This window comes from Falco cherrug, chromosome 2 (assembly GCF_023634085.1).
Source record: "Falco cherrug isolate bFalChe1 chromosome 2, bFalChe1.pri, whole genome shotgun sequence".
Classification (NCBI taxonomy): domain Eukaryota; kingdom Metazoa; phylum Chordata; class Aves; order Falconiformes; family Falconidae; genus Falco; species Falco cherrug.
The window spans coordinates 28,883,671-28,908,014 of NC_073698.1; the positions used below are offsets into that span (position 1 = coordinate 28,883,671).

Genomic DNA, 24,344 nt, shown 5'->3' on the forward strand with positions numbered 1-24,344 from the left:
GATCAGGCTTGGCAACCGGCTTGGCTCATCTGGCGCTTGTGGCTCAGACATTCACGTCTTTCTGACTTCACAGTGTGCCTTTACTCTCAGCTCACCCAGGAAGTTAACAGCATCTGAAATGTTGTTCAAACTGCTAACGACATCCAATTTACAGTTGGGAGGGGATCTTTCTAATAGTAGGGTTTTCTTAACATGCTTCAATACTAATTGCTCACACCTGTGATGTCTCTTCTGGCATGGAGAAGGGAGGGCCTGCCTCTGGGGAGCTTAGTCAGAAGTGAAGAACATAGAGGGGGAGGTAACATCAGTGCAATAGGGTGGAGGAACAGAAACGACGAAGGGAAACAAGGTGGCTGAAAATACTTGAAAACCTGCTTTCTGACTAGCCAAGAGTAGAAACAAGGCGCTGGCTACACAGGCTGTTCAGAAAGGCTGGCCTCATATGTAGGGGATCCCTGTGAGGAAGCAAACAAAAGACAAAAAGGAAGTAGAAAACTATCCATTCACTGTCCCCATCATGTTAAGATTTCAGGAGGGGGGCTGTGATCACGTATTTTTTTTTCCTTGAGATAAATGACTCAAATTAAAAGAAAAAAACCCAAGCAAATGTGAACAGTGCGCAGCAGGCGGGCGGCTGCTGGCTGCTCCCCTCAGGCAGGACCCACAGGGCCACTGGGGCCCGGAAGGCAGCCCAGTGCTCCCTCCAGTCTTTGCTTTTTGATCCACACACCATCAGACCAACGGAAACAGGCTGTAAATTGCCTGTGCAATGCTTATTTTGACACGCTTTTACTGTGGATGCTATTAGCTTATACAGCAAAGAGTCCACTTATTTTTCCATGTTGTTACAGCTCAGAACTAAACCGTTTATTTCATGAGATGAATACAGCCATCCGACCTCAGGAAGTGAGTCCTCTTTCTTCTCATCACCCCCAAATCTTTTATTTATTCCCCTGAATCAGTGACCAAACGTCCCGCTCTCTCAACCAGCTGCCGCGGGCCCGCGGGCCGGGCCGGAACCAAAGCCTCGGGAGTGCGTTTCCGCCGGAGCCGGTCCGCCGCCGCGGCCATTGGTGAAGGCGGCCGGGGAGGGCCGCAGCTATGGCTGACACCGCCGCGCCGCCGCCCGCTGTCCCCGCTCCGGGGCTCCCGGCTGCCCCCGGCAGCAACCCGCTGTCCCGCAAGCTCAACAAGATCCTGGAGACTCGCCTGGACAACGATAAGGTGGGGAGGGCGGCGGCTGAGGGGCCGAGGCGAGGCCCGGGGCCTGCCCGGTGGGGGGCACGCTGCGGGGGACCGGCCGGATGAGCTGTCAGGGGTTGCCAGCCCCGATAGGCTCCGGGATTGGGAAGCGAGCCCTGTCATACCCTCAGTTCCGCTGCGGAGTCGCAGGCTGACGTTTGCAGCCTTAATTAAAAATAAAATTCGGTTTTGCTTCGCTTGAGACATGCCACGCTCCTGTTCGATCCCTTCAAGTCGCCGGGAGGTTTGTATTGCTTAGCTTGAGGGCACCCAGCTTTTTCTGATTTCAGTGTTTTCTAGCAGTGGATAGCTCCTGTTTTAACCGAATGTAAGCTGATTGATTAAAGCTATTCTAAAATAGTAGACGAAGTTGTGTGTTATATGAGAAAAAGAAAGACTCAGCAAGTATTTTGGTTATTTATCAACTCATCTGGACTGTATTTGGGTAGTTTTTCTTCTGAAACCATGTAGTCATGTTGGGGTTTTGGTGGATTGGGTTTTTTTGTTTGTTTGTTTGTTTTTAATAAGACCATGAGCTTGGGATGGTTACATGCTGTGTAACTTGCTTCTTAGTAACTTTATGGGAAGTTAAAGTGTTTTTCATTTTCTAGGAAATGCTGGAAGCACTGAAGGCTCTGTCAACCTTTTTTGTCGAAAATAGTTTGCGCACCCGAAGAAACTTGCGTGGAGACATTGAACGACGAAGCTTAGCCATAAATGAAGAATTTGTCCACATATTCAAGCAAGTTAAAGAGGTAGCACTTTTACAGTGTGACTAGCAATCTTGCAAGTGTACTGCTATGTAATTTAAAGTTTAAAAAAAGAAAAAAGGATTAAGAGTGTTTTTGACTTTCCAGGACAAATATACTTTTACAGTAATGGTTTTGTTTGTTTCTTTTGGTGCAAATTCTGCACAGAGAGAGTTGATGTTTCAAACAGATAAAAATGCCAAGTGAATGTTGATCTGTAGAGGTGCATTCAGGTCATTGGTTAACAAGGAACCAAGAGCAACTATGTGCTTTGCAACTTGGGCATGTCATTTTGGTGGGATGAATCTGGGCCTAGGCATGGCATTTCTGATTTAAAACACAGTTACTGTTATTTGAACTTACTTAGGAGCTTGAGAGTATAAACGAAGATGTGCAAGCGATGAGCAGCTGCTGTGAAGATATGTCTAGTCGTTTGAAGGTAATGAATAAACAGATGTGCTTTGTATGTGTTTCTTTTTGAGGTGCGACTGCTTTCTTGTAGAAGGATAAATAATTTTTTTGGAGGATTAACTGCAGTATTGAGATGTTTCCATAGTATGCATATGATGTTACTTTGGGATATTGATTTATTTCTCCCTACTTATTTAGAAAATGTACTGAGAGAGTAATTTTAATGTCTTCCAAATTGCAATTTATAATGCAGCAATATGCATATTTTGAGAATAGCACTGTGATATCCATTTATATGTGAGTGGAGAGAAAATACTTTATTAGGTTGGATGTGTGTGAGATTAAAGGGTTAATTACGTTTCTGTATTTCTGTTCAAAATTTGTGTGTCTTTCCCATTGAATAGATCTGTTATGTGTTCATGTAAATACCTCAAGTATAGTCATAAAGTATTTTGTAATCCAAAGAGGCAGACAAATCCAGTGTGCCATCTTCTTTCGGCAGGTTTTGTTTCATGACATTGTCTCAGAATACTGGTATGCAACAAAACCAATTTTGAATCTGCAATATTTTACAGGGGAAAAAAAAGTTGTGTTTTATAGTGCGTTACTAAGTCTGGTTTGGTTTTAATGTACAAGTTCAATATTCAACACAGTGATGAGTTTTTAAAAGATTTATGGATTCTGACGTGTAGACGTTTTGCCAAAACAAATCTGTTCTGAATACAACACATAAGGTACATTGTGCGAATCCTTCACTAAAAGATCTTGTGCAAACAGTTGCTTTTCCCACTCCTAATGTGTGTGTGGGGACATTAGATGTCCTACTTGGATGAATAGGTTTTGTTGTCATTATATGTAATCCCCATAAGAATGCTTGTAGTTTGATAAACTTGTTCCAAGCGGTGTGAGTACAGTGTAGCCCACTGTGGTGCTTAAATTTCAATTTTGGAAGGGAATGCGTAATGCACCTTGCACGTCTCGGATCTCTTTGAATGCTGTTGATGTGGATGAATTCCCTAGTGCAGTTCAGGAACTGTTTGATTAAACTCTTAGATGTGTAAATGAGTCAAGTGTCCATGCAGATTTTTGCTCTTTTTTTTTTTTTGTCATTAGATCATAAAGTGTAGCTATCATCTGTGATCCCCCTGCCAGAGTAGAGCCACCCTGCAGTGATTTCTTTTTCTGTTAAAAGTCAGTAGGCAGTTTTGTTCTGGGCCCTACAGGAGGTTTCCTCTAGAGCCCTGTGGAACTCATAACTTGTTTCAATTTAATCTATGTTTTCTTTGTCTGTATGTAAGTTATTAAGCCCATGAACTAGCACTTAGTTGTCAAATACTCTGATATTTTATGTGCAATATCTGAAGACTTGCAAGCATCTGCTTAAACTTACCTGTTAAAAAGACTTGCAAGCATGTGCTCAAGCTGAATAAGAAGACCCATAAAGATTCTTGCCTTTTTTGTTTTGTAAGTATGTAATACCATCCAATCCAAGTAGCCAGATACTGTCAGATCTGATTTCAGGACAGTGACTTCATAAATGCAAGGACTGAAAGGGAAAGAAGGAGGCAAGTGCTGGAATGGAATAATGCAGGGTTGAAGGATAATTAAAGTTTTAATTGGTATACTGAGGTGGGGAGGAAGAGAGAAATATTTCTATTCGACATCTGCAAGAAACATCAAATATCAACTCTCATTTTTCTGGCATGTTTAATTTTTTTCTGCCAGTTACTTTGTTTTGGTTAGATGTAAGCTCTTACATTACGTACATACAATAATTACAGTAACTGGCATGTATTTTAATGCATATCAATGAAAACTATCTTCCTGGTGTATCTAGCTGTATCCAGAAAAAGTGCTTTTCCTTCCTTTCTGCTGTCCTGCTATTAAAATTCTTCTTGGCAATTCTTCTGTCTAAAAAGTAATAGAAAAGATGCAAATTTCTTCTTCTGTGGGTTTTTTTGTTTGTTTATGAAAATCTGCAACTGTGAATGGTGGAGGAAAAAAGTCTGGAATTAGTAGATTTTGATCCTGTTCAAGTCTAGTCTTTCGTTGTAATAGTCTTTTGGGTTTTTTTTATTAGGCTGAAGCACTGAAAATCAGTATCATTAAAAAAAAGGTTAAAATATAAATACATGTTAAAAAACCTAAATATTATTTATATAAGATATAAAAAGCTTAAAGATATCTTAATTTATTTTGGAACTAGTAAATGCTCAGTAAATTCTGATGAGTTTTTATTAAATTTGTGTGCTAATCCATAATGATTTCCTTTAGAAAATTCAGCAACTGGCACCTCAGTGGTGCTCGCTGTCTGTATTCATAGAATCATAGAATGATTTGGGTTGGAAGGGACCCGAAAGATCAACTAGTTCTAAGCCCCCTGCCATGGAACAGTCATATATTAATGGAACAGCTCAGGCTCCCTCTGATGACTGAAGTTGTACTTGAGTGATTGCAGTCCTACTTTCACCTTTCAAAGCATTCCTGTCCCTTGACTGCTTTTCCATTGTAACTAGTGTAGTGTGGCAGATGAAAAGGCTGAAATGGATCGGTGTACGTATGTAATTGCGTTAGACCTCAGGTTTCAAGACTGGCATCTTCATTTTGGCAAATGCTGTAATTTAGACCTATTACAGTCTTGAAATCATTCATGCAGATTATCTTTATAGCTGTTTCTACCTCTTTACTTTCAGTATTATGCCATACTGAATGCATTTTGATTTCAGGGTTTTGTTCTCGTTAAATCTTACTTTTCTGCCTAAATGGTCACTGGTGGTATCCAGTGGGAAACCAACAATTCCGGATGTCTTTTATCTTCTTGCTGAGTGATAAGTGTCAGATCTCCTTTAATTTCAGTCACAGCAATCCCTTTAGTCATGCACCTGCTGTCAGTACCAGAATGGTTTCTGCATGGATTCCCTTGCATTGTCATCACTGAACATTCAGGGCTGTGATTAACTTTGTGAGTGCATTGCTTTTAGCATCACGGAATCATTTAGGTTGGAAAAGACCTTTAGGATCATATAGTCCAACTGTAAACCCAGGACTGCCAAGTCCACCACTAAACCATGTCCCTAAGCACTTCATCTACACGTCTTGTAAATATCTCCAGGGATGAGCCACTTGCCTGCACAGACTGTCCCAGTGCTTGATTACCCTTTTAGTGAAGACATTTTTCATAATTTTTTTGATACTTACAGCCCTGTAAGCTTCTCTGTAGAGCTAAACTTGCATAGACCAGCAGAGTTATATTCATGTTGTCTAAAATGTCTGGATGGACACTGGTACTGGACAGTTCAGTCTGAAGGAACTTGTTTCCTTTTTCATTTTCATCAACAGCAAACAAGGTACAGTCAATGGACAAACAAAATAATCAGAACTATTTTGCATATTTATAATAATGTTATGGCATTAAATATAAATTAAAAATCAACAGTGTGTGAATGTAAATGTGTATAAAGATGAAAATATATATGGATGAGCATATTTATCGTGCCTGAAAATGGAGTTAATGAATACTTATTTCGAGAAGTCCTTTTGTTTCAAAGAGTGCACTCTTTGAACTGCTTATAGTCAGAAAGCTTCAAAAGTATTATTTTAAAGATTGTGTAATACATTTGATGTATTTGTGTTTTTCACATGCTTAATGATTCTAATTGTGTTTTAGGCAGCAAAGGAACAAACCCAGGACTTGATAGTAAAAACCACAAAACTCCAGGCAGAAAAGTAGGTATACCACTGTTTATTTCTTGAAGACATGACAGTACTGGTGGAATTTTCTTCTAGGTCTGATTCTGCCACTCTTATTTTTGAATAATGACTTTGGGGTTTTTTGTATTTGTACTTTGTTTTTAACACTATCTTTATTTGTAGCTCAGTTGGAATAAAAATACTGAACTCATAGTTTTATTACTAGAGGATGCAGAAAGATAAAAACATGTGTTAGTGCTTGTTGCAATAAAAAATGTCCCTTTAGGGAAGAGAATCAGTTACAGTGTTAGAGTGTGCTGAATATGGATGTGCTTTACCTAATGTCAGTTGATAGTGTAAGTTGTTTTGGTTTGTAACAGACACTGGCTTACTCAGTGTCTCATCAGTTTCGCAGGCCTCTTGTTGTTAATGCTTCATATCCAGTGGAAGTCACTCCGTTGTTCCGGGACTGTATGTAGTAACAAAGTTGGATTATAACCTACTCTGCCATATTTAAAGCTAGCTGCGAAATACATAAGTACTTGTTTAATGAGCCTGACACAGACCACTTTTTCCCTTGGTTCTCCAGCCTCTGGTGGAAGAAAAGATTTGTATTTTGCTGTTTTCAGTATTTTTATTCATGGGAAGAGGATAACAGCCTACGACAGATTCAAGTAATCTTTATTATTTTTATGGCTGGGGTATCTGGTTTTACAGCTTTAGACTTTGTCAGTGTAGAAGAATGAATCTCCTTGCTTTATGATCTTTCTTCTGAAAATTATATGCAGTTCACTTGGAGATTAGAAATAATTATTTCCAGTGATAAGTTTCTAGTAGAAATTATGGCTTGTATATCTCTGGGTGTGCTTTCAAATTTAGTAGGTTCATGTTGTAGACTTCAGTAGGAAGTGGATTATGTCCTGTGAGAGTCTGAATGTGAAGTTAAGAGTGTAATCTGTACATATATTAAATGCTGAGTGTGGAATAACTGCATAAACTACAACGCTGGTTGATAAAAAATGAAGGGTTTGGTGAAGTTACAGTTTTAAGTAAGTGAGCTGAACCCAAGTCTTAGAAATTTTTTTCTTTTAAATATGAGTATGTGAGGTAGTAGGACAGAGAAGTGGTCATATATTTTTGTAGTCTCAAGAAAAGTAAAGCTGCTGTGATTCGTAGTTTTGAAGCAGAATGGAACATGCTAAGACCAGTCCCAAGTGTTGTATGTCTAATTGGCCTTAAATTCCGTTAAAAGAGATTATGCACACTGTACATTAATACTTCTACAATATAGTCCTTACTGACACAATAGTTTACTTAGAAGACTTTCTGCTAATTCCTTTGAGAGACAGAACATCCCCCTTGTATGAGGAGGAAGAAAGGTTTAAGAAGTAGCCTATCCTTTTAAGGTCTGCGTGACTTCAGAAGCACGTACATAGGAAAAAGTTTTCTTTTGAAAGGTTTTTTTTTAAGTATGCCATGAAGTAACCGCTAGCAGAAGCCAAATAATACTTGTGATTTTACAATAAGGTTATGGAAGACTTGTAGTGTCATTTATTAACAAAGTTAACTTTTTTTCTGGCTAAACTTACAAAAAAAATTAAGCAAAAGCAGCAATTGGAAGGCTGTTCCATTCACTGGGGAAATTTTAGTCACCTTTTCTTTTAACTCATTAAATGACTGTTCTGATTCATCGCTTTGGTTTTCATTGGACACATGGAAGAGGCATTTGCTACCTAATGTTAGGGGTTTTTTGAAAAGCTGAAATCTTGCCTGCAGTCAGACAAAATAAAGGTCTTAAATTGCTGATTCCGTCAACTTAAGTAGCATTTCTTAGCCAACAAAGGAGTAAATGGTGAAACTGGGAGGGCATGGCTTCTCTGTCTTCTGAGGGTTGTCTTAAAATGAATGCTGTCTGATCAAAATGCAGAGATGAAAGCTGGACCAATTCAAAAAGGTTATAATTCAAACAATGACTTTAAAGCAAGAACATTCAGTCTAGAGCAAGACAGTAATTGCTGAGCATAATCAATTTTGTAGCGTTCTTCCTATAAAAAATGTCCCTTTTCTTATTATGAAACACAGAAGTTGTCTTCAGATTTCATCGGTCCTAAGTTTTATTTCTGCTCTCTGCTGTCCTCCCAGCTGTTTATTTAATGATAGGCTTTTCCCAAGAAAACATGTTGGGTAGAAGCTACTTGAAGTTTAGGATAATGGGAATTTGTATTCGAATAGCACCAGTATAGTAGAGTGTTCTGTGTAATTTTTTAATTTAACATAAAAATATTTTTAAAAAAACAAATTGTTCTATGTACCAGAGTGTGTGTGAGTTAAGTTCTTAAATCAGTGCTGAGTAATGTATGTTTTTGAACATTACCCTGAAAAATAAGATTAGTTATGTTCTTCCTTTTCACATTAGTCATGTTCTTTTTCACAGTGATAGTTATTGAACATTTGGAAATAGCACAGATAATACATTCGGTCATTTTGCTGAACTAATTGTTTATACTGTCCTTGAAGAAAGGTATTTTGACTCTGCCTTTCTCATTAAGTACTACATTAAGTGCTCGTCTACTTTCACTTTTTTTTAGCCTTTTTAAAAAACAATTTCAGAAATCATTCTGATTTGTAGTAAATGGTTTGCTGTGATAGCTATTGGTCAAAAAAAAAGTCTTCTATTGTGATTAGTGTTTAACTGACTTTCTTCAACTGACCATGTTTTTGTATGAGGAAAATGTTATGATTTTGATTCAGTGTTCTAAAACTGAAGAGAGACAGTAAACTTTCAGGTGTATTTCATCCATTTATGGTATTTAGACTTTAAATTAGGTATTTAGACTTTAAAAAATATTTAATTTCTGTATTTGAAAATTTAGGGTAAATGGGCTGCTGTCTTCACTCAGTATGATGAAGATGGGAAGCTACTTAGGCGAATAATTGGATTTATATTTCACAGCTTTTTATTTACTTCCCTTCATGTTCTCAGAATATATGTTAGTTCTGACTTTGGTCGAAGATGTGCTTTTTTATAATAGTCTTAAGGCCATTTTCAGTAAATGACAGGTGTAACCTTTGGCTTGGGTAAACCTTCTTCATGCCTGGTCAGTTCTCATGGAAAGTAAATTTTGTCAAAATGTGTTATAATTAGTATGAAGTTTAAAGCAAACTGCAATTAAAAGAACAGAATGTTCACTCCAGAAGCAGAGAAAGAAAAGTCAATAGCCAAAGTCTTTTTGATTGGAATTGTAACTTTATTCCACTAGCTATACAAAGCAAATAAAGGAAAGATTGAAATAGTAAGTGAACTGTTTTCTTAGATTGCAAAGGTAAATATCTCTTCAGAAATTTTCCTCTATGTGGCATTTGAACCTGTGTAGTGGCTTTTGGTTTTCTTTCTGTCTTTCTTTCTTCTTTTTTTATAAATCAAAACCTGCATGATAGCAGTGAAGAATGGTTTCCTGAAGATGCAGAGTGGTCATGGGAACTTGAGTTTGAGGATGAATGTTTTAAGTAAGGGTGCTTGTTCATGCTTTCATCCTTGAATGTATTCTTTCTCTTCTGCAGTACTTGCAAAGGAATGGCTGTCTTAGTAGTTCTGTATAGGTACTAGGTTTCTTATACTAAGTAGTTTTTGCACTCTATTATCACCCATGTAATTAGATGTAGTTCACGACTGTTTTTAATTTCCAAAGCTTCTTACCGGAACTCTTTGTTGGTCATCCTAGTTTCTCAGTTTCGTGGTTTGAAGGTGTAGTTGTCCACCTGCAGGTAATCCTGATGAGCTATTTGGGACTTCCTGTGTTGGTAGAATGTGCGATTTAAGATTTTTAGTTAAATAGTTGGAGTAGGAAATAAGACGTTTGTCTCGGATTTAATTTAAAACTTCCGCATTCTTGAGTTGTTGCTTTGCAGCATTGTTTTTCTTGTAACTTAGTTTTTGAACTTAAGACCTGATTTGGCATAAATGCTAAATAGAGTATGTTACTTAGATAACAAATTAAAAAAATAATCTTCCATTAATACAATTGCATTTTTATGTTTGTGATCATGTCAGAGTTGGTGCATTTCTTGGGTCAATTAAGTTGCTTGTTTGGCATTTACTTTTTCTGTAAAGACTAGTTAAAATTTCTGTACATTAGAAGCAGAACAGTTTTCCTTCATATTGTTTAAATTATGGAGTCTGCTTAATGTAGAAACTAGGTGGTTTTTTTCCTTTTCTCTCTTTAAAATTGAGACTTATCACAACTTAGTAAAGCCATATAGTGTGAAATAATGTAGTCCAAGCCATTCAAGCTATCTTGTCATAAGGTTAATTTATTGCTGTTCAGCAATACAGAGTCTTGAATAGAATACTTGTTTTAATGTATTTCACAGCAAACATTGGTAATAAAGAAAAATTGAGGTAGTTAATTTACTGAAGTGGATTTTTAACAATTCACAGAAATTGTGTGTGTTCACTAGATTTCTATACGTTTACTTGAGTATGCTAATATTGCTTTCAGGTTGCGTTAGGCTTTTTATGTATAGTCATGAGTTTGTTTTCAAATAACATGTGCATTTTAAAAGATGTGGGTTTGTTTATTGCCATTGCTAATAGGCTGGCAGAAAAAGGATCTTGCTCCTTGAAGTGAGATTTTAATAAAAGCTTCTGTGGTTGTCAGTTCTCTTGTGGCTGAGTTTAGTTCTTTTTTTCCTTTGAGTGAAGCTAAAAACCCACTTGCAACACTAAGCTGCTTCACTTTGCATTGGGAACAAGTGTTCTGGAGTTCAGTAGTTGCCGAACCAGAGAAATAACAGTTCAGTTCCAAAATACTGTATGCAGAATGCCAGAAGCCTGGCTTCATAGTAGTTTTACCAGCCAATTCATGGTAAGGTATTGTGCAAGACTGTATTTGAGGTTAGCCACAAACGACAGTCGTGGATCTTAACGGTTGAAGAAAGAGAGCACTACGTTCAGCTCTGGGCCCCCCATCATTAGAAGGACATGGACCTTAGAAGGACATTAGGAGGGCTTACTGTTGCAGTGAGTGCAGAGGAGGGCCATGAAGATGATCAGAGGCCTGGAGCACCTCTCCTTTGAAGAAAGGCTGAGAGAGCTGGGGTTGTTCAGCCTGCAGAAGAGAAGGCTCCAGGAAGACCTCGGTGCTGCCTTCCAGTAACTAAAGGGGGCCTAAAAGAAAGCTGGAGAGGTTTTTTTTACAAGGGCATGTAGTGGCAGGACATAGGGAAATGGATTTAAACTGAAAAGGGTAGATTTAAATTAGATATTAGGAAGAATTTCTTCACTGTGAAGGTGGTGAGGCACTGGCACAGGTTGCCCAGAGCAGCTGTGGATGCCCCATCCCTGGCGGTGCTCAAGGCCAGGCTGGATGGGGCTTTGAGGAGCCTTATATAGCGGAAGGTGTCCCTGCCCATGGCAGGGGGGGTGGAACTAATGGTCTTTAAGGTCCCAAACCATTCTATGATCAATTCTCACAAAATTCAAGTGATTCTGTAAGTGTAGGTATATGATCAGGGAGATTACAGAAAGTAAGTTTGCAGAAATAGAAGATTGGTGAGAGTCAGAATTAGTTTTTTGGAAGCAAAGACGACCATACTCTAAAAACTGTATAAAAGAAGGAGAGTGGAAGTGGCTTGGATGGATATTTTTTGAGTCAGGCTCAAGTTTCAGAGCTCTCATTGAGATTATGTTCTCGAACACCTTTACACGTTATCTTGTTTCATAAGCTTCTATTGTGTTCTTAAGCAGAGCAACATGTATGTTTTGATGTCAAGAGTCCTGATTAGTTATGTTGATTCTGGAAAAAAAGTTTCTGTATCACTAAGATTGTTTAACTTCTTAAAAATGCAATTAAATGTGATTCCCAAACATATCTTGGAATGCAGCAGTGTGTATATTAATTTAATTGAATTACATTCAGACTTGCTTTTTATTTAAATTCAACAGGTTTTTGGAGTTACTGTCACCTCTGTGCTCAATACAAGGTCAAAAGTCTTAGGAAAAGTGTTTCTTAGTGAACATCTGCTTCAGTAGTGCTGCACTACAGATCTCTCATGCTTGTCTCTTGGTGATGCTTTTTTTCCTTTTTTTAAAATAAATATCTTGCCATAATTAGTATGGAAATGATGCAGGAAGTTCAGCAGTATTTGTAGCAGGTTAGAGAGGTTTGCTTTCATCAGCCTACACTGAGAAAAGTGGTGATCTGGTGGTTTGCACTGATGAGATGTATTTCGTGTCTTGACCTTTTGAAACTTGTAATTACATTTATTCCTTTGAATATGCTTCGTGAGAAAAAGGAGAGGTTGCCTAAACTGAATTATAATTCAGTGTGGGGGAGGGTGAAGGCTTGAAATTCTGAGGCTGATTTTCCTTCCTGATTTGTGCCAATAAAAGCAAAAAGTATAGCTAACAGGGTGTAACACAGGAATCAAAACAGCTAGAGTAGATCTGAAGAAAAAAAAAAAATCTAATTTGTCACATTCTAACCATGACCAGCAGAGACAGCGCAAAGGCTTATATCCTGCCAACTTTTATACCTGGCTACCATGTACTCTGTTGAGGCATGAAGTACTCTTGGTCAATATGAAATGAAGCATGGTCTTTCAGGTTGAGAAGCATTCATCAGAAATGCAGAATCAGTTACATGATACCATTCCTGACTGACATTTGTCTAATCTGCTCTTAGAAGAAAAGCCCAGGAACAGAGAGCCCATGGTCTTCTGTGAAAATTTGTTACGGTTCTTTATTGTTTTCCCACTATCTGATTTAGTTCTCCTTTTGCTATTGCTTAAGCTGATTTGTTCTGATCTTATTCCAGGTGGATGTAGAGAACAGTATGTTACTGTCATGCCTTTGGCAATGTTTTTGAATTTGATGGCAAAGTCAAAGCTAGAGTAAGCAGGCCCCTTTCAAATATGTTTATATCCGATTGTATGAAAGGTATGCTGAAAATATTAGTCTGTTTGGTTTGACACTATGAACTAGCTCACTTCCACAAGAGGGAAAAGAATCTATAAACTGGAAATACGCTCCTTTTTAATTATACTCTCTTCACAAGTTAGATACTGTAGCTTGACCATTAACACGGATTTACCGAGGAGGTATATATATCACATGATTATTGTGAAGTTTTGCATGTGAAAATTGCTTATCCAGGCTGTTCTGTAGATAGATACCAATGAAGTTTATAGGAAGCCTGATCAGTATGTAAGTAGAACATTACTGAATTCTATTAATTTATTTACAGCATATAAGCTTTTTTATTCTTGTGTTTAGTAATCAGTTTAACAAGATTTGAATAATTTCCTTGCAGTTAGTGTCCTCTGTTGCTTGACTTTTGATTTAGCTTTTTTGATTTTTACTTATTTATTTTTAGAGCAGAATGTTTTATATGGCTTATAGAATGTATTATAGGGCTGCAGCATTGCAGGCTAGCTGTCTTTAGACAGGGATTACAGATGGGAGAAACCTTCTGAGTTCAATTTGACTGTCCTGCTGCTATCATTTGCCTGATGACTTTCATAAACTTATCAACTGTTCAAAAAACAACTAGTGAACTATTTTTGCAATTTGTATGTGTTTCTGTTCTTGGAACACTTACTTCAAAAGCTTGTTCTTTCCGGTAAAAGCCTTTCCCTAATTTCCAACCTAATTCTTGGATATAAATTGGCTGTTTTTCTCATCTGTCCTTTATCTTAAGAGCTTCCTTCATCTCCTCTCATAAATTAGATTCTCCATTCCCAATGATCATCCTGCTAGCTCTGGTCTAATGGGAGTCCATTGTTCTTGAACACAGATGATCAGGATTGTGATCTGTTTTACAGATAAGGTCTCACTAAAGCCTTCTGTAATATTACTACTATTTTTCCTGTGTCCTAGGAACGCTAGACAATTTACAACGATTTTCTGTGTTTTCCTATTTTTTAATTAAGGAGAAAATTGCCTAATTATATTCTAAGATGGAACTGGTCACTGAATACCTTCTCACAGTATTTCAGTTCTCCTTTAATGAAACGATGTGTTTGACAGGCAAAATGTAGAATAATAACATTTGTTCTCAGCATTTACAAATGCATTTTCGCACCTGGTACTTATTCCTAAGAATGGTTTCCTAACACTTACTTGTGTGTGGATGTTCTTGTTATATAGTCTTATATATTTGCCTTCCACAAAAACCATCACAGAAAAGTAGTTTTTCCAGCTGTGACTGAAAAGCATTTATACATGTCTGTTAAAGATGGTTGTTATTCCTTTATGAATTAGAAATACTCCATCTTTCTCAGGGTTTAAAAACGTGTTGACTACTCAGTACCACAAATTGAAAGTAATTTCAGAACGTGCTGCTATGACTTGTCCTAGTTAAAGGAAGCTAGCAGATTTTTATGCTGTATTAGGTGGCAAGATAAAATTAAACTTTGGAAAAGCCTGTTTATCCTCCACCTCATTTTTTGAGCTGTCTAGGTGATAATCCTAGCAAACAGTATGCATTTGTATTTGGTTCAAGGCAAAAGTGCATGAAGTGCATAGTTTTCCCAGCCTTTTGAGTTCTCTTGCAAAAGAATTCTGTCTCCCTGGTAACGACTAAAACTGGGGAAATTGCTCTTTGTTGGAGTCCCATTTCCCCGCCCTTGCTCCGAAGTCTACCAGCCCTTGGCACTTCCCCCTTTGCATCAGCGCAGTGTTCCCATGATCTGTTAGTTTTTTTCCTTTATGCAAGGATAACTCAGTAGAAGAAAAAAAACCCCAGCACTTTGGGATAACAGCACGGTGTGGCCTTTCCTCTGCCGTACAGCATTTTCTTAGAACACAATTTAGATATCACTATGTTTATAGAAAGGTGAATGGGTCTTGAAATGTCCAAGGGTCTGCACAGATACTGACTGCTGTGGGTTATCTGTTAGATGGCCTTACTCTAGCTGTTGTTGTTACCTGCATCGTAGTTTGCATAGCACTTATCGCAATGAAATAACTATAGAAAAATTAAGTGATATTTTAATCTATTTCCTTGCTTTAAGAAGATTGATTAAATTCTGGTTAAATATCTGTTAGCTTATGTCTGAGGAAATACATACATATATATATATTTTAAATTAAATACCTATGCGAATGTATTGGTCTCATCAATACTGTATACTGCCAGGTAGAAGTCAAGGGTATGTAGCGCTTACATGTTTTGTTCCTGATCCATCATCCAGGATATAGGATCTCTTTCTGATGCAGATTGATAACCAAGGCAACTTTCATAGCCAGCATGAACAGAGGTGGTTAACGTGGGTTTTGAAACAGAGTAGCTTGTTGAAATCCCACGTCCTTTGTAAAGGGCCCAAAAGATGTAGCTTTATCAAAATTCAGATGCATGCTTTTAGGTTTAGGATAGATGTTTTTCACCAGTTCTGTCTGAATCATTGCTTTGAGAAAGATAGATGAAACATGGCTGCCACCTTGAGGTTGTTATCTTGGTTTACATTGTGAAACTTTTAACTTGCCAGCATGCTAGAGTTTAATATATTGAGACTGTTTTTATAAAAAGTTAATTATTTGGGAGTGTGCAGAGTGGGTCAGTGGGCAGTTATGGCAGGTGTCAGCCAAAGACACAGCCAGGGATGGAAATGGCTTTAAAGCACGATATTTGATTGAACCCCGTTTGTAGCAGCAAAAAGGAACGGAGGGAGGACTGTGCACAGTGAGGACTTGCAGGTGGAGAGAGACAAACTAGTGAGATCTTCTGCCATTCTTTGTTTTTATAACTCCAGGAATGAAGGGGGCACAGAATGCTGTTTGTACAGTTCCTGGCTCTGGTCTTTGTTCTTTGGGAGTCTACAACCCTAACTCCAACAAATCTACAAAGCAAACTGAAGAAAACTGTTACTCCGATTATACTGCGCTTCTTAAGATCAGACTTCCCCCTGCCCCAGTATACATTCAAAAAAACCTGAGGAACAGGAGATAATAAATGGAAATCTTCTGTAAGAGTACTTAAAAGTTGATCCATTCAGGAGATACACAGGTTCAAAGAACAGAAAAAATTCTCAACATCCCATCTGCTCCTGTGTTTGTGGGAGTTCTTGTTTCAGTTGAAACCAAAGTCTTGGTTTTGCTTTCTCTAGCCTCTTTCCTACATTCCTTCTCTTCCCTAAAGGTACGGATAATCCATTGTAAGTATTTTCAGCTTGGTGGTTTTATATTAAATTGAGATTCCCATCACAAGAGAAGAGACTCAGAGAAACTATTAAATTAATTCACTAAATTACATTGTCTGTTGTTTCAAGCAAATCCAGTGATGGTGATGTTGCTGCATTAGACTTCTTCTGTACGATGGTGTGAAACAGGAATGTCCTGTTGAAAGCACCATCATTAAGTGAAATTTTAAGTGTCCTTACCTGGTTTTGGTTTGAGTAGCTATGTCATATGCCCCTAGGTTTTTGCAGGGGGTTGAGAGGGGAGGGTCCTGATTTTTTTTATTGTTACTGTTACTTCTTGTAACTGACTATTGAAACGACCCCTTTTTATACCCAGAAGAGTTCTGAAGTGTAGTTTTCATGAGCGGTTTCATAGCAGCAGTGAGCTAACTAGTCATTGCCCCCTTGCCACTGGCAGCTCACAGTGCTGGCACACCGCTTAGTAGTACAGGGGATCTGCCTATACAGAACGTAGTACCTCACAGTCCCTTAGTGCAAGCCTGTAGTAAACTGAATTAGAGAATACATATAACCTCCGCCCCCCCCCCCCCCCCCCCCCCCAAATAAATAAAGTAAAAGCTGCTGGGTTTTCCCTGCCAGATTTGTTCCCTGATCTAATTCATTACATGACACTATATAAACAACAGTTCTGGTACAGCGGAAGGGGCAGCACAGGGCAGGGGTGGCTGAGGCAACCTAAGCAGCATGGTTCAGGCATTGTTGCAATGATGGAACATAGTGCTGCAGAGCAGAGCTGATCCATCTGTCATCTGTGTTGTGAGAATGACACAGTTATCATCAAAAAATCTCTCACAAGCCTAGTATTTAATTAAAAATACTCTTTTGTTAGTGTCCTCCTGTCTTGTTAATTCTTGTATGTTTTGTAGGCAGCTTCTCTTGGTATTTTGTCCTCCATCTCCAGCTGAAGTTACACCATGGCTTCCTCTCTTCAGATTTTATCACCTAATCATCCTGCTGAAAATGTACTGAATGTGTTCGAAATGGTATTCTTCTATTCTCCTTCCACTGTGTCGAGGGTTACGACACTTTCTGTGTCAGAAAAGCATTATCAGTGGAAAACAGTGCCAGGTCTGTTTAGGTTTGAAGATGGTCTTGCATGGCCTCGCCCCAATATGAAAGATCTAAAGTTATTAAAAAAGAAGATGGAGCAACTTCAGTCCCTTCAGAGCCATCACCTCACACGTCTCCCCTTTCTGCCCTCAGAGCCTTTTGGTACTTTCCATTCTCTCCTACCTCTTTCTCCCCATGACCCATTCCTTCTTCTAGAAGACTGACTCTACCTCCTTGCCAAACCATTGTGACACTTGTCAATCTCTTTCCTCTCTTCCAAATGCCTTTCTTTTCTTCCTGTACCTGCATTTTCTTGTTTCCAAGCTGTGTATGCACTCTTGAGCCCCCTCTTTTTAGACTTCTTCCCTATTCTTCCTCACTTACAGTGAACTACTACCAGATTGCTTGGAAAGTACTGTAATTTTTCTTGGATGCATCTGCTATCATTGCCTGTTTAGTTGGCTGAAATCATCCTCCGTCATTCTTGTTCCTTCTCTGAGAAACATTCAGCTTCATGGAGACCCTGAATTTGTAATTGTAGAATTTACTTATAGAAAATTAAACAGATTGATTTTAAGCATGGCAAAACTGTCGATGTAAAGGCAAAATAGCCATATCTGCATGGGACCTTGGGGAAACCTGACTTATAAATTAAGGATGTGATATTAAAGCATATGAGTTTTGGTTTTCCTTTTTCTTTAGGTGTTTTCTGTGTAATGTAAAGTACTGGGTTGCTTTCCTGTTTGATTTGCATAAATTTTACTCTTAAAACACTGTTGGATTTTATGTTTCCCTCCTTCTCACTGCACAGTGTCCTAGAGCACTGACAATTGCAAAACATTTAATCTTATCCCTAAAAGAATTTGTGGAACTGCAGAATGGGAAAGTTGTACGTTTCTACAGAAGGGAAGCCAGTTTTCTTCAGCAGAGTGAAGTCCAGACAATACTTGGATAGTAGAGAAGGGGTAAATTAAATGAAAGCTTTTCAAGCTTTGATCTTGCAAGAAAATGTAATTATTGCAGTCAGTATTAGAAGTGTACTTGTCTGTCTTGCCACTCTATAATAATAGTGTATTTACCTTGCAATAATTAAATTGGAAGCTGAAACGGTTGTAAAGTAATTGAGCCTTATTCTTCTACAAATAACTAATTAGGTCTTCTCAGTATCCTGAAAAAGTAGTCTTTATTTCCTGGAATGCTGTGTGCTCGAACCACAGTTTCAGCAATTTTTCTGTTGCTACAGGAATTCCAGTCCCTTCCTGTGGAATACAACTATGTTAATTTGGGTCCTGTGGTTGTAAGGTGTGTGACAAAATGTGTGCGAAAAGATGCTGCCCACAAGATGGCGTTTGCACCTTACGTCCCCGCTGCGTTTGTTTCAGGGAGGGCAATCAACAAGAGAGTGAGCCCTTACATTTCGATTGCTTGTGAGACTAGTAAGTTTGTATCCCAACTATATTGTTAAAAAGAAAACCTGTTCTGCAGAAAAGTAGATTAGTAAGAAAAATGGTCATTTTCGTATTTTGGGTGCTACAGCTCTTTGTGTCTCTTGGAAAACGTGAACTGAAACCCCGTCCTTTCCTTGGTGAATTTGAAAGAAATAACTGCAAGCACTGCAACTGTACAAGCACAAAGTATCTGGATTAGATAACTTGTGATGCAAACACTAAAGGAATATATTTTTTAAAGAACCTACTAGTTTTCAAATTACTAACTTACCTTTGTATTATCTTTACTCATTAATCTGTGTAAGCTTAATGGAAAATGGTATGTGAGGATGCAACTCAAGTGTTTGATGGCAAGAATGTACTACTGGAATTTAATAACACCAATTTCTAATGCTGATTATATTTCCAAAAGTATGAATATGTAAAATAAGTCTGAAATAAGTATAAAAAGGTAATGTCCTCTTCACTCTGTTTTATTACAGTCAGAGACTAGAAATGAAAGCACAAGTTGCAGATGCGTTCATAGCAAAATTCCAACTGACACCAGATGAAATAAACCTGCTCCGAGGCACGAAAGATGAGCCAATTACTGAGGTAGCTCAATGAACATTAAAAGCTTTGCCCTGAACCAAAATGTAGAAGCGTCCTAGCTGAATTGTACACGAGATCTTATTATCAGTTTGTAATTTAATTTCTTATGGAGGAATGTACCTTTTAACATCATGGTGAATTTCTGATGTGTTTGAAATGTGTTATGAAAGATTTAAGTAACAAGAAAGAAAATCAACATTAAATTCTAGTTTGTGTAATGAGTGTTAAGGGCAAATGAGCTATCGTGTGGTTCTACACTTCAGAAAGCCTTTATGAAGTCTGAGTATTCAGTGAAGACGTTTTAAAATGTAATCACACTCAAACAAAGCAAATGAGGGATTTTCAGTGCTTCACTAATACGTAGTACTACCCATGTGCATGTGCATTTTGCATATGTGTGCATACAGGTATTCAGTGACTTGATCTAAGCTGAGTCTTTCCCTCATTATTTGGTTGACGAAGATATTGGGTGCTGATTCGCTTTTAGGCACCTTCCAAAACTAGTTTTTGAGTATGTTTATGGCTTGAATAAGAAGGCACATTGTTCTGCAGTTAAAGCAAACTGAGTAATGAGAGAATTGTGTATACTTAATAGATTTTTTTATTGTTGTAGTTGCATAGAATCTTCACCTAAATGTAGACTACCTGAGGCATACTATCTCGTTTCCACAGGCATCCAGTTTGCAGTTAAAGCATTATAAAAGATGTGGAACAGAGAACCATAAACAGTGCTAATGAGAGCATAAATGGAATGTGTTAAACGATTGTGCACTTGAGTAATTGCTGTATGCTTTTGTACTGACTATTACCATGAAAGAACATTCAGGTTTCAAAAACGCACATGTTGCAGGGACTGTGCCATTTGTTCAGTGCTTGGTTTGCAGCCGAATGAGGATTAGTCCTTTTGATACTTTGATCTGTATAAAAAATGTGCAGAAGTAACTGAGATATAATCTTAGCTGGGCTACTGAAATGGCAGATTTCAGTAAAATCACATGTATGCTTTTCTCCTATGATAGAATCAACCGGCATGCTTAAAACATTTTTAGTCTTCTAAATTAGGCTTCTGTTTTGGCAATTTTTTAATGTTCTGTTGTGGTTTTTTTTCCGTGAAGGAAGAGTGATTTGGGTTTTTATAAACATGATCTTCAACACAGTTGATGCCAGGCAGTAGGACAGTGTCCTGCTTCGCTTAGAAAATGTATATTTTTTGTGACTTGAGCCAGAACGAAATTCTACTTTCCCGAGGCACACTGTTCCAGTCACAAAAGACAGAACAAACAGTTATATCTGAATTAGCTAGTCTCCTCCACGATATTTTAAAAATGAGAGATGTGTTTGAAATTGTTAGTGGATTTCCATTTGCTCTCTGAAAGAGTGACAAAATAACCTTTTTGGCCATAAGTCCAGGCCTTCTAGGTTTTTTTATTTTTTTCACTGCTGCCGCTGAGTTATTCAGTGGGGAAAGATTGTCCTGGAAAACCTTGGTCTAGTCTCTTGCAAATGTTTGATTTTTCTTAGAAATTGTTACCCCCTTATATGAAAACAGAAACTATCAACTTGTAGTCATTGTACTTTATAACGTTTCACTTTGCTCTTTACTTGCCAATGTCAATGGGTAGAAATGGGTAGAAGATGATGGAATGCATAGTAATAATGTCAAAATCTCCCCAAAGTGTTAACTAATAAATGTAAACCACATATATGCTACATAAAAAACAGGTTAAGAGCACGTTTGCTGCTATTAATTAATTTTTTTTTTAATGGGAGAAAGTGGTTGTGATGCAATGGGAAAGAAAAAAATCCTAAGACTCTTACAGTGGAACGAAAGGTGAGAAGTAGCAGAGGGGCCTTGTGTTTTAAAAGCGGCACATGGAACACAGACCTGCGAGGAACATAAATATGGAATTGAGATAGGGAGTACAGAGTGCTAAGAGATTTGAATGAGAAGCAACTGTTTCTAAAAAGTGCTTTTTTTCTCTTTCTTTTTTTTTTTTTCTTTTTTAAATATACTCTAGGCTTTTTTCAAAGCTTTGGGAAGAGTAAAGCAAATTCACGATGATGTCAAGATTCTACTCCGGACAAATCAGCAAAGGGCAGGGTGAGTGCTACTTAAATGAGTGCAGGATAACCGTTTCCTAGTTAAAAGCAGAAGTTACAGCAAGGTGTCATTCTTTACTTCATATCACTACCCAGAGTATTTAACAAAGAACCCAAAGAATAGTAATAAATTTTTAAATTTTCATCATTTTAATAATTATGTGTTTGATTTGTACATGCCTTTGCTAGTACTACCTAAAGTAGTATTTGCAAATAAAATCTTTTTGTCTTATAGCTTGGAAATTATGGAACAGATGGCTTTACTGCAAGAGACATCTTATGAACGACTTTACAGATGGACTCAAAGTAGGACTAAGAATGTTTTTATGTTTATGAGTATTATTATGATGATTCCTTTAATTTCTTGATGTGAATTGAACTCAGCAAAAACCTTTTCCAAGATCTGTTAACAGAGCTTTGAGTTTCCTTCTTAGTGAAGGCTTTGTTGTGAACCAAATATTTAATTGGAGATTCTCACTTTTTTTTGGGTCAATCTCATCTCTGTAAAAGTGTATTATTTATTTGTATCTTTGGATGGTTTTCTACAGAGAACTACTACCAATTGGTAGTCTAAGCAAATTAAGTGTATTGCATTTCATATTCTTGCAGGTTACAGGGAAGTTGTTTTTGACAATTTGGTAGTAAGATCTAGCTGGAGGAGTGGCTTGTTACCTTTCAAAATTAAAAATACCCACTTTATTTTATCAGGATGCTCTTTTGCATTACGCGATTACTTGCATTGGCAATTACTTTTTTGCTTGTGTACTCTGGATCCAAGCATCAGTGTTTGATGTAACATATTGATAGTGTAAAACATAATTTTTTTTATGACTTCTCTCTTTTCGTAAGTCATTGACAGGAGGATTTGTGAAAAGAGGCTGGTGCAATGCAATATTATATTAGTTAGCTGTTATTCTGTGCATGCTGAAAGCTCAAATTATGGTTATGGTTTCACCCTAATGAAAAATCATAATTTTTATGCGGATGTTTGATTTAGTTTATGTGATTTTCCACAGTCTTGCATGGAATATACAAGATTATATAGTTAATGTGATTAAAGTAAAAAAAAACCCAAAACCAAACACCTACACACCAAAAAAACAAAACAAACCCACAGCTTGCTTAAATACTTGCTCTCTTTTTTCTTAATAATTTACCTGCAATGCAGTAAACAGTTATAAAGGAGCCTGACAGAATTCTGATGGTTGAATGGTTTAACATTTGTACATGGGTGCAAACAGATACTAAGCTTCCTTTAATTTTTATTATTGTTGAGTTTTGTGATGGACATCCCTTTTACAGTGAAGTACTGCTTATGGGGGAGTTCAATTTCATTAACACAATCTAGGTCAGGTAGCATATTCTGAAGGCTTCAGTTCAAAAACCTTTGAGTTATAAAAAGCTTGTTATAAAAGGTATTACACTGTAAAGAATGCACTTTTATCTGTGTTGGTATTTTATAGATGAATGCAGGACTTTGACACAAGAGTCATGTGACATTTCTCCAGTTCTTGCTCAAGCCATGGAAGCCTTACAAGATAGACCTGTCCTGTATAAGTAAGTAATCTTCACGATTATTGCTAACAGAAATAAGTATTTCCAGCCTATAAAATTTAAATATGGGCATAAATTACAGTGCTAGGGATGGTGGAAATTTATTTCTGTGTAAGATATTTAAAAAATAAAAAATCCTATTTCAACTTCTTTAAATTTCAGAAGTCTTTTTGACATAATTATGGTACAGTAAATGTCATTGGACTTTTTACAACTTAGTGGTTTTTAATTAAAGTAAAATGTCAGATTGTTCTTATTTTAATCTATATGAATTGTCAATTGCTGCTGCTCTCATTGTAAGGTGTTTCTGAAGAACAAAATGCTGTCCAAAGTATGTGATTGTCTAAAATTCCCAAAGTGAAAAATTGATAAAGGCTAATTAGGTCTTATTGAAGTGCTTTTGGTAGTAAGAATGTCTTCCATTATGAGTTATACAGTAATCTATTAAAAACAGTCTGCTAAATGTGGGCCATTAAAGCGTAGGGGTATTTACATATTAAAAATATACTACTGTTCGGTTCTTGTTCAGAATTTGCTGAAGCAACTTCTTAATGTAAACGGAGTGGTACTTAGTAGAGACAACTTAACCACGAGGTGGCACTGTAAGAACTGGTTTTATTGGGGTGACCATACATGAAGAGGTATTTATTATGCTGCTTTGCTTTTTAAGTTTTTTTTTAAAAATGCATTCATCACACTTTACAACTATTGCAAATTACTTTTAGCCACAGGCACCCAAGACAGCAGAGTACTAGGCGGTCTTCAAAAGGCTAGCCTTACCTTTAAGGGTGTCAAATGTGTGAAGCTGTAAATCTCCGTGGAGCTCTTCACAGGGAAAATGCATAGTGCAAGTGGACAAAAATTCTGTCAGTATGAGAGAAGAGTGCGCATCTCAACATGCTCAGTGAGTTCTGCTAGTCAATGTGAGGGAGAGGTGGTGTCGCTTGACCACTCCAGCTATGGCATGTAGTGTGTTGCAGTACGTTGGGCCACAGCTGGGGATTGCAGAATCCTTTCTTGCATCCTCTCCTCCAGGCCTTCTTTGACAGCTGCAAAGGATCAGTAACAATTATGTTCACAACATTTTATAGGATTCTTTATAGATACAGTTTATATTTTCTGTAATAAATATTTTGTTAAAGTATGTTACTTTCAAACTTCATGAAGCCATTGTTTTGCTTTCTTAATATTTATGGGATGGACACACACACACACACACAGAGACTTCCCCCCCCCCCCTCCCCCCATCTTTTGTATATCCACAGCTGGCCAGTTTAAAATGGATTTGCAAAAGAGGCTTTATCTTATTTCT

General features: G+C 37.5%; 1 protein-coding gene across 2 annotated transcripts in view; it reads left to right on the plus strand.

Moving 5' to 3' along the window:
* The first annotated feature begins 1,049 nt into the window (after positions 1-1,049).
* The window catches only part of COG6 (component of oligomeric golgi complex 6), a 59,525-nt gene continuing 36,230 nt past the window's right edge, over positions 1,050-24,344 (plus strand). The window contains exons 1-8 of one of the 2 annotated variants that reach the window (XM_055702219.1): positions 1,050-1,224; positions 1,854-1,997; positions 2,359-2,430; positions 6,070-6,128; positions 19,270-19,381; positions 21,397-21,479; positions 21,714-21,784; positions 22,942-23,035. In XM_055702219.1, the coding sequence (XP_055558194.1) occupies positions 1,102-1,224; positions 1,854-1,997; positions 2,359-2,430; positions 6,070-6,128; positions 19,270-19,381; positions 21,397-21,479; positions 21,714-21,784; positions 22,942-23,035 (758 nt within the window). In that variant the 5' untranslated portion in view covers positions 1,050-1,101. Of the gene's footprint in view, positions 1,225-1,321; positions 1,487-1,853; positions 1,998-2,358; positions 2,431-6,069; positions 6,129-19,269; positions 19,382-21,396; positions 21,480-21,713; positions 21,785-22,941; positions 23,036-24,344 lie in introns of those variants that run through there. The other variant, XM_014286090.3, reaches the window with a different exon arrangement.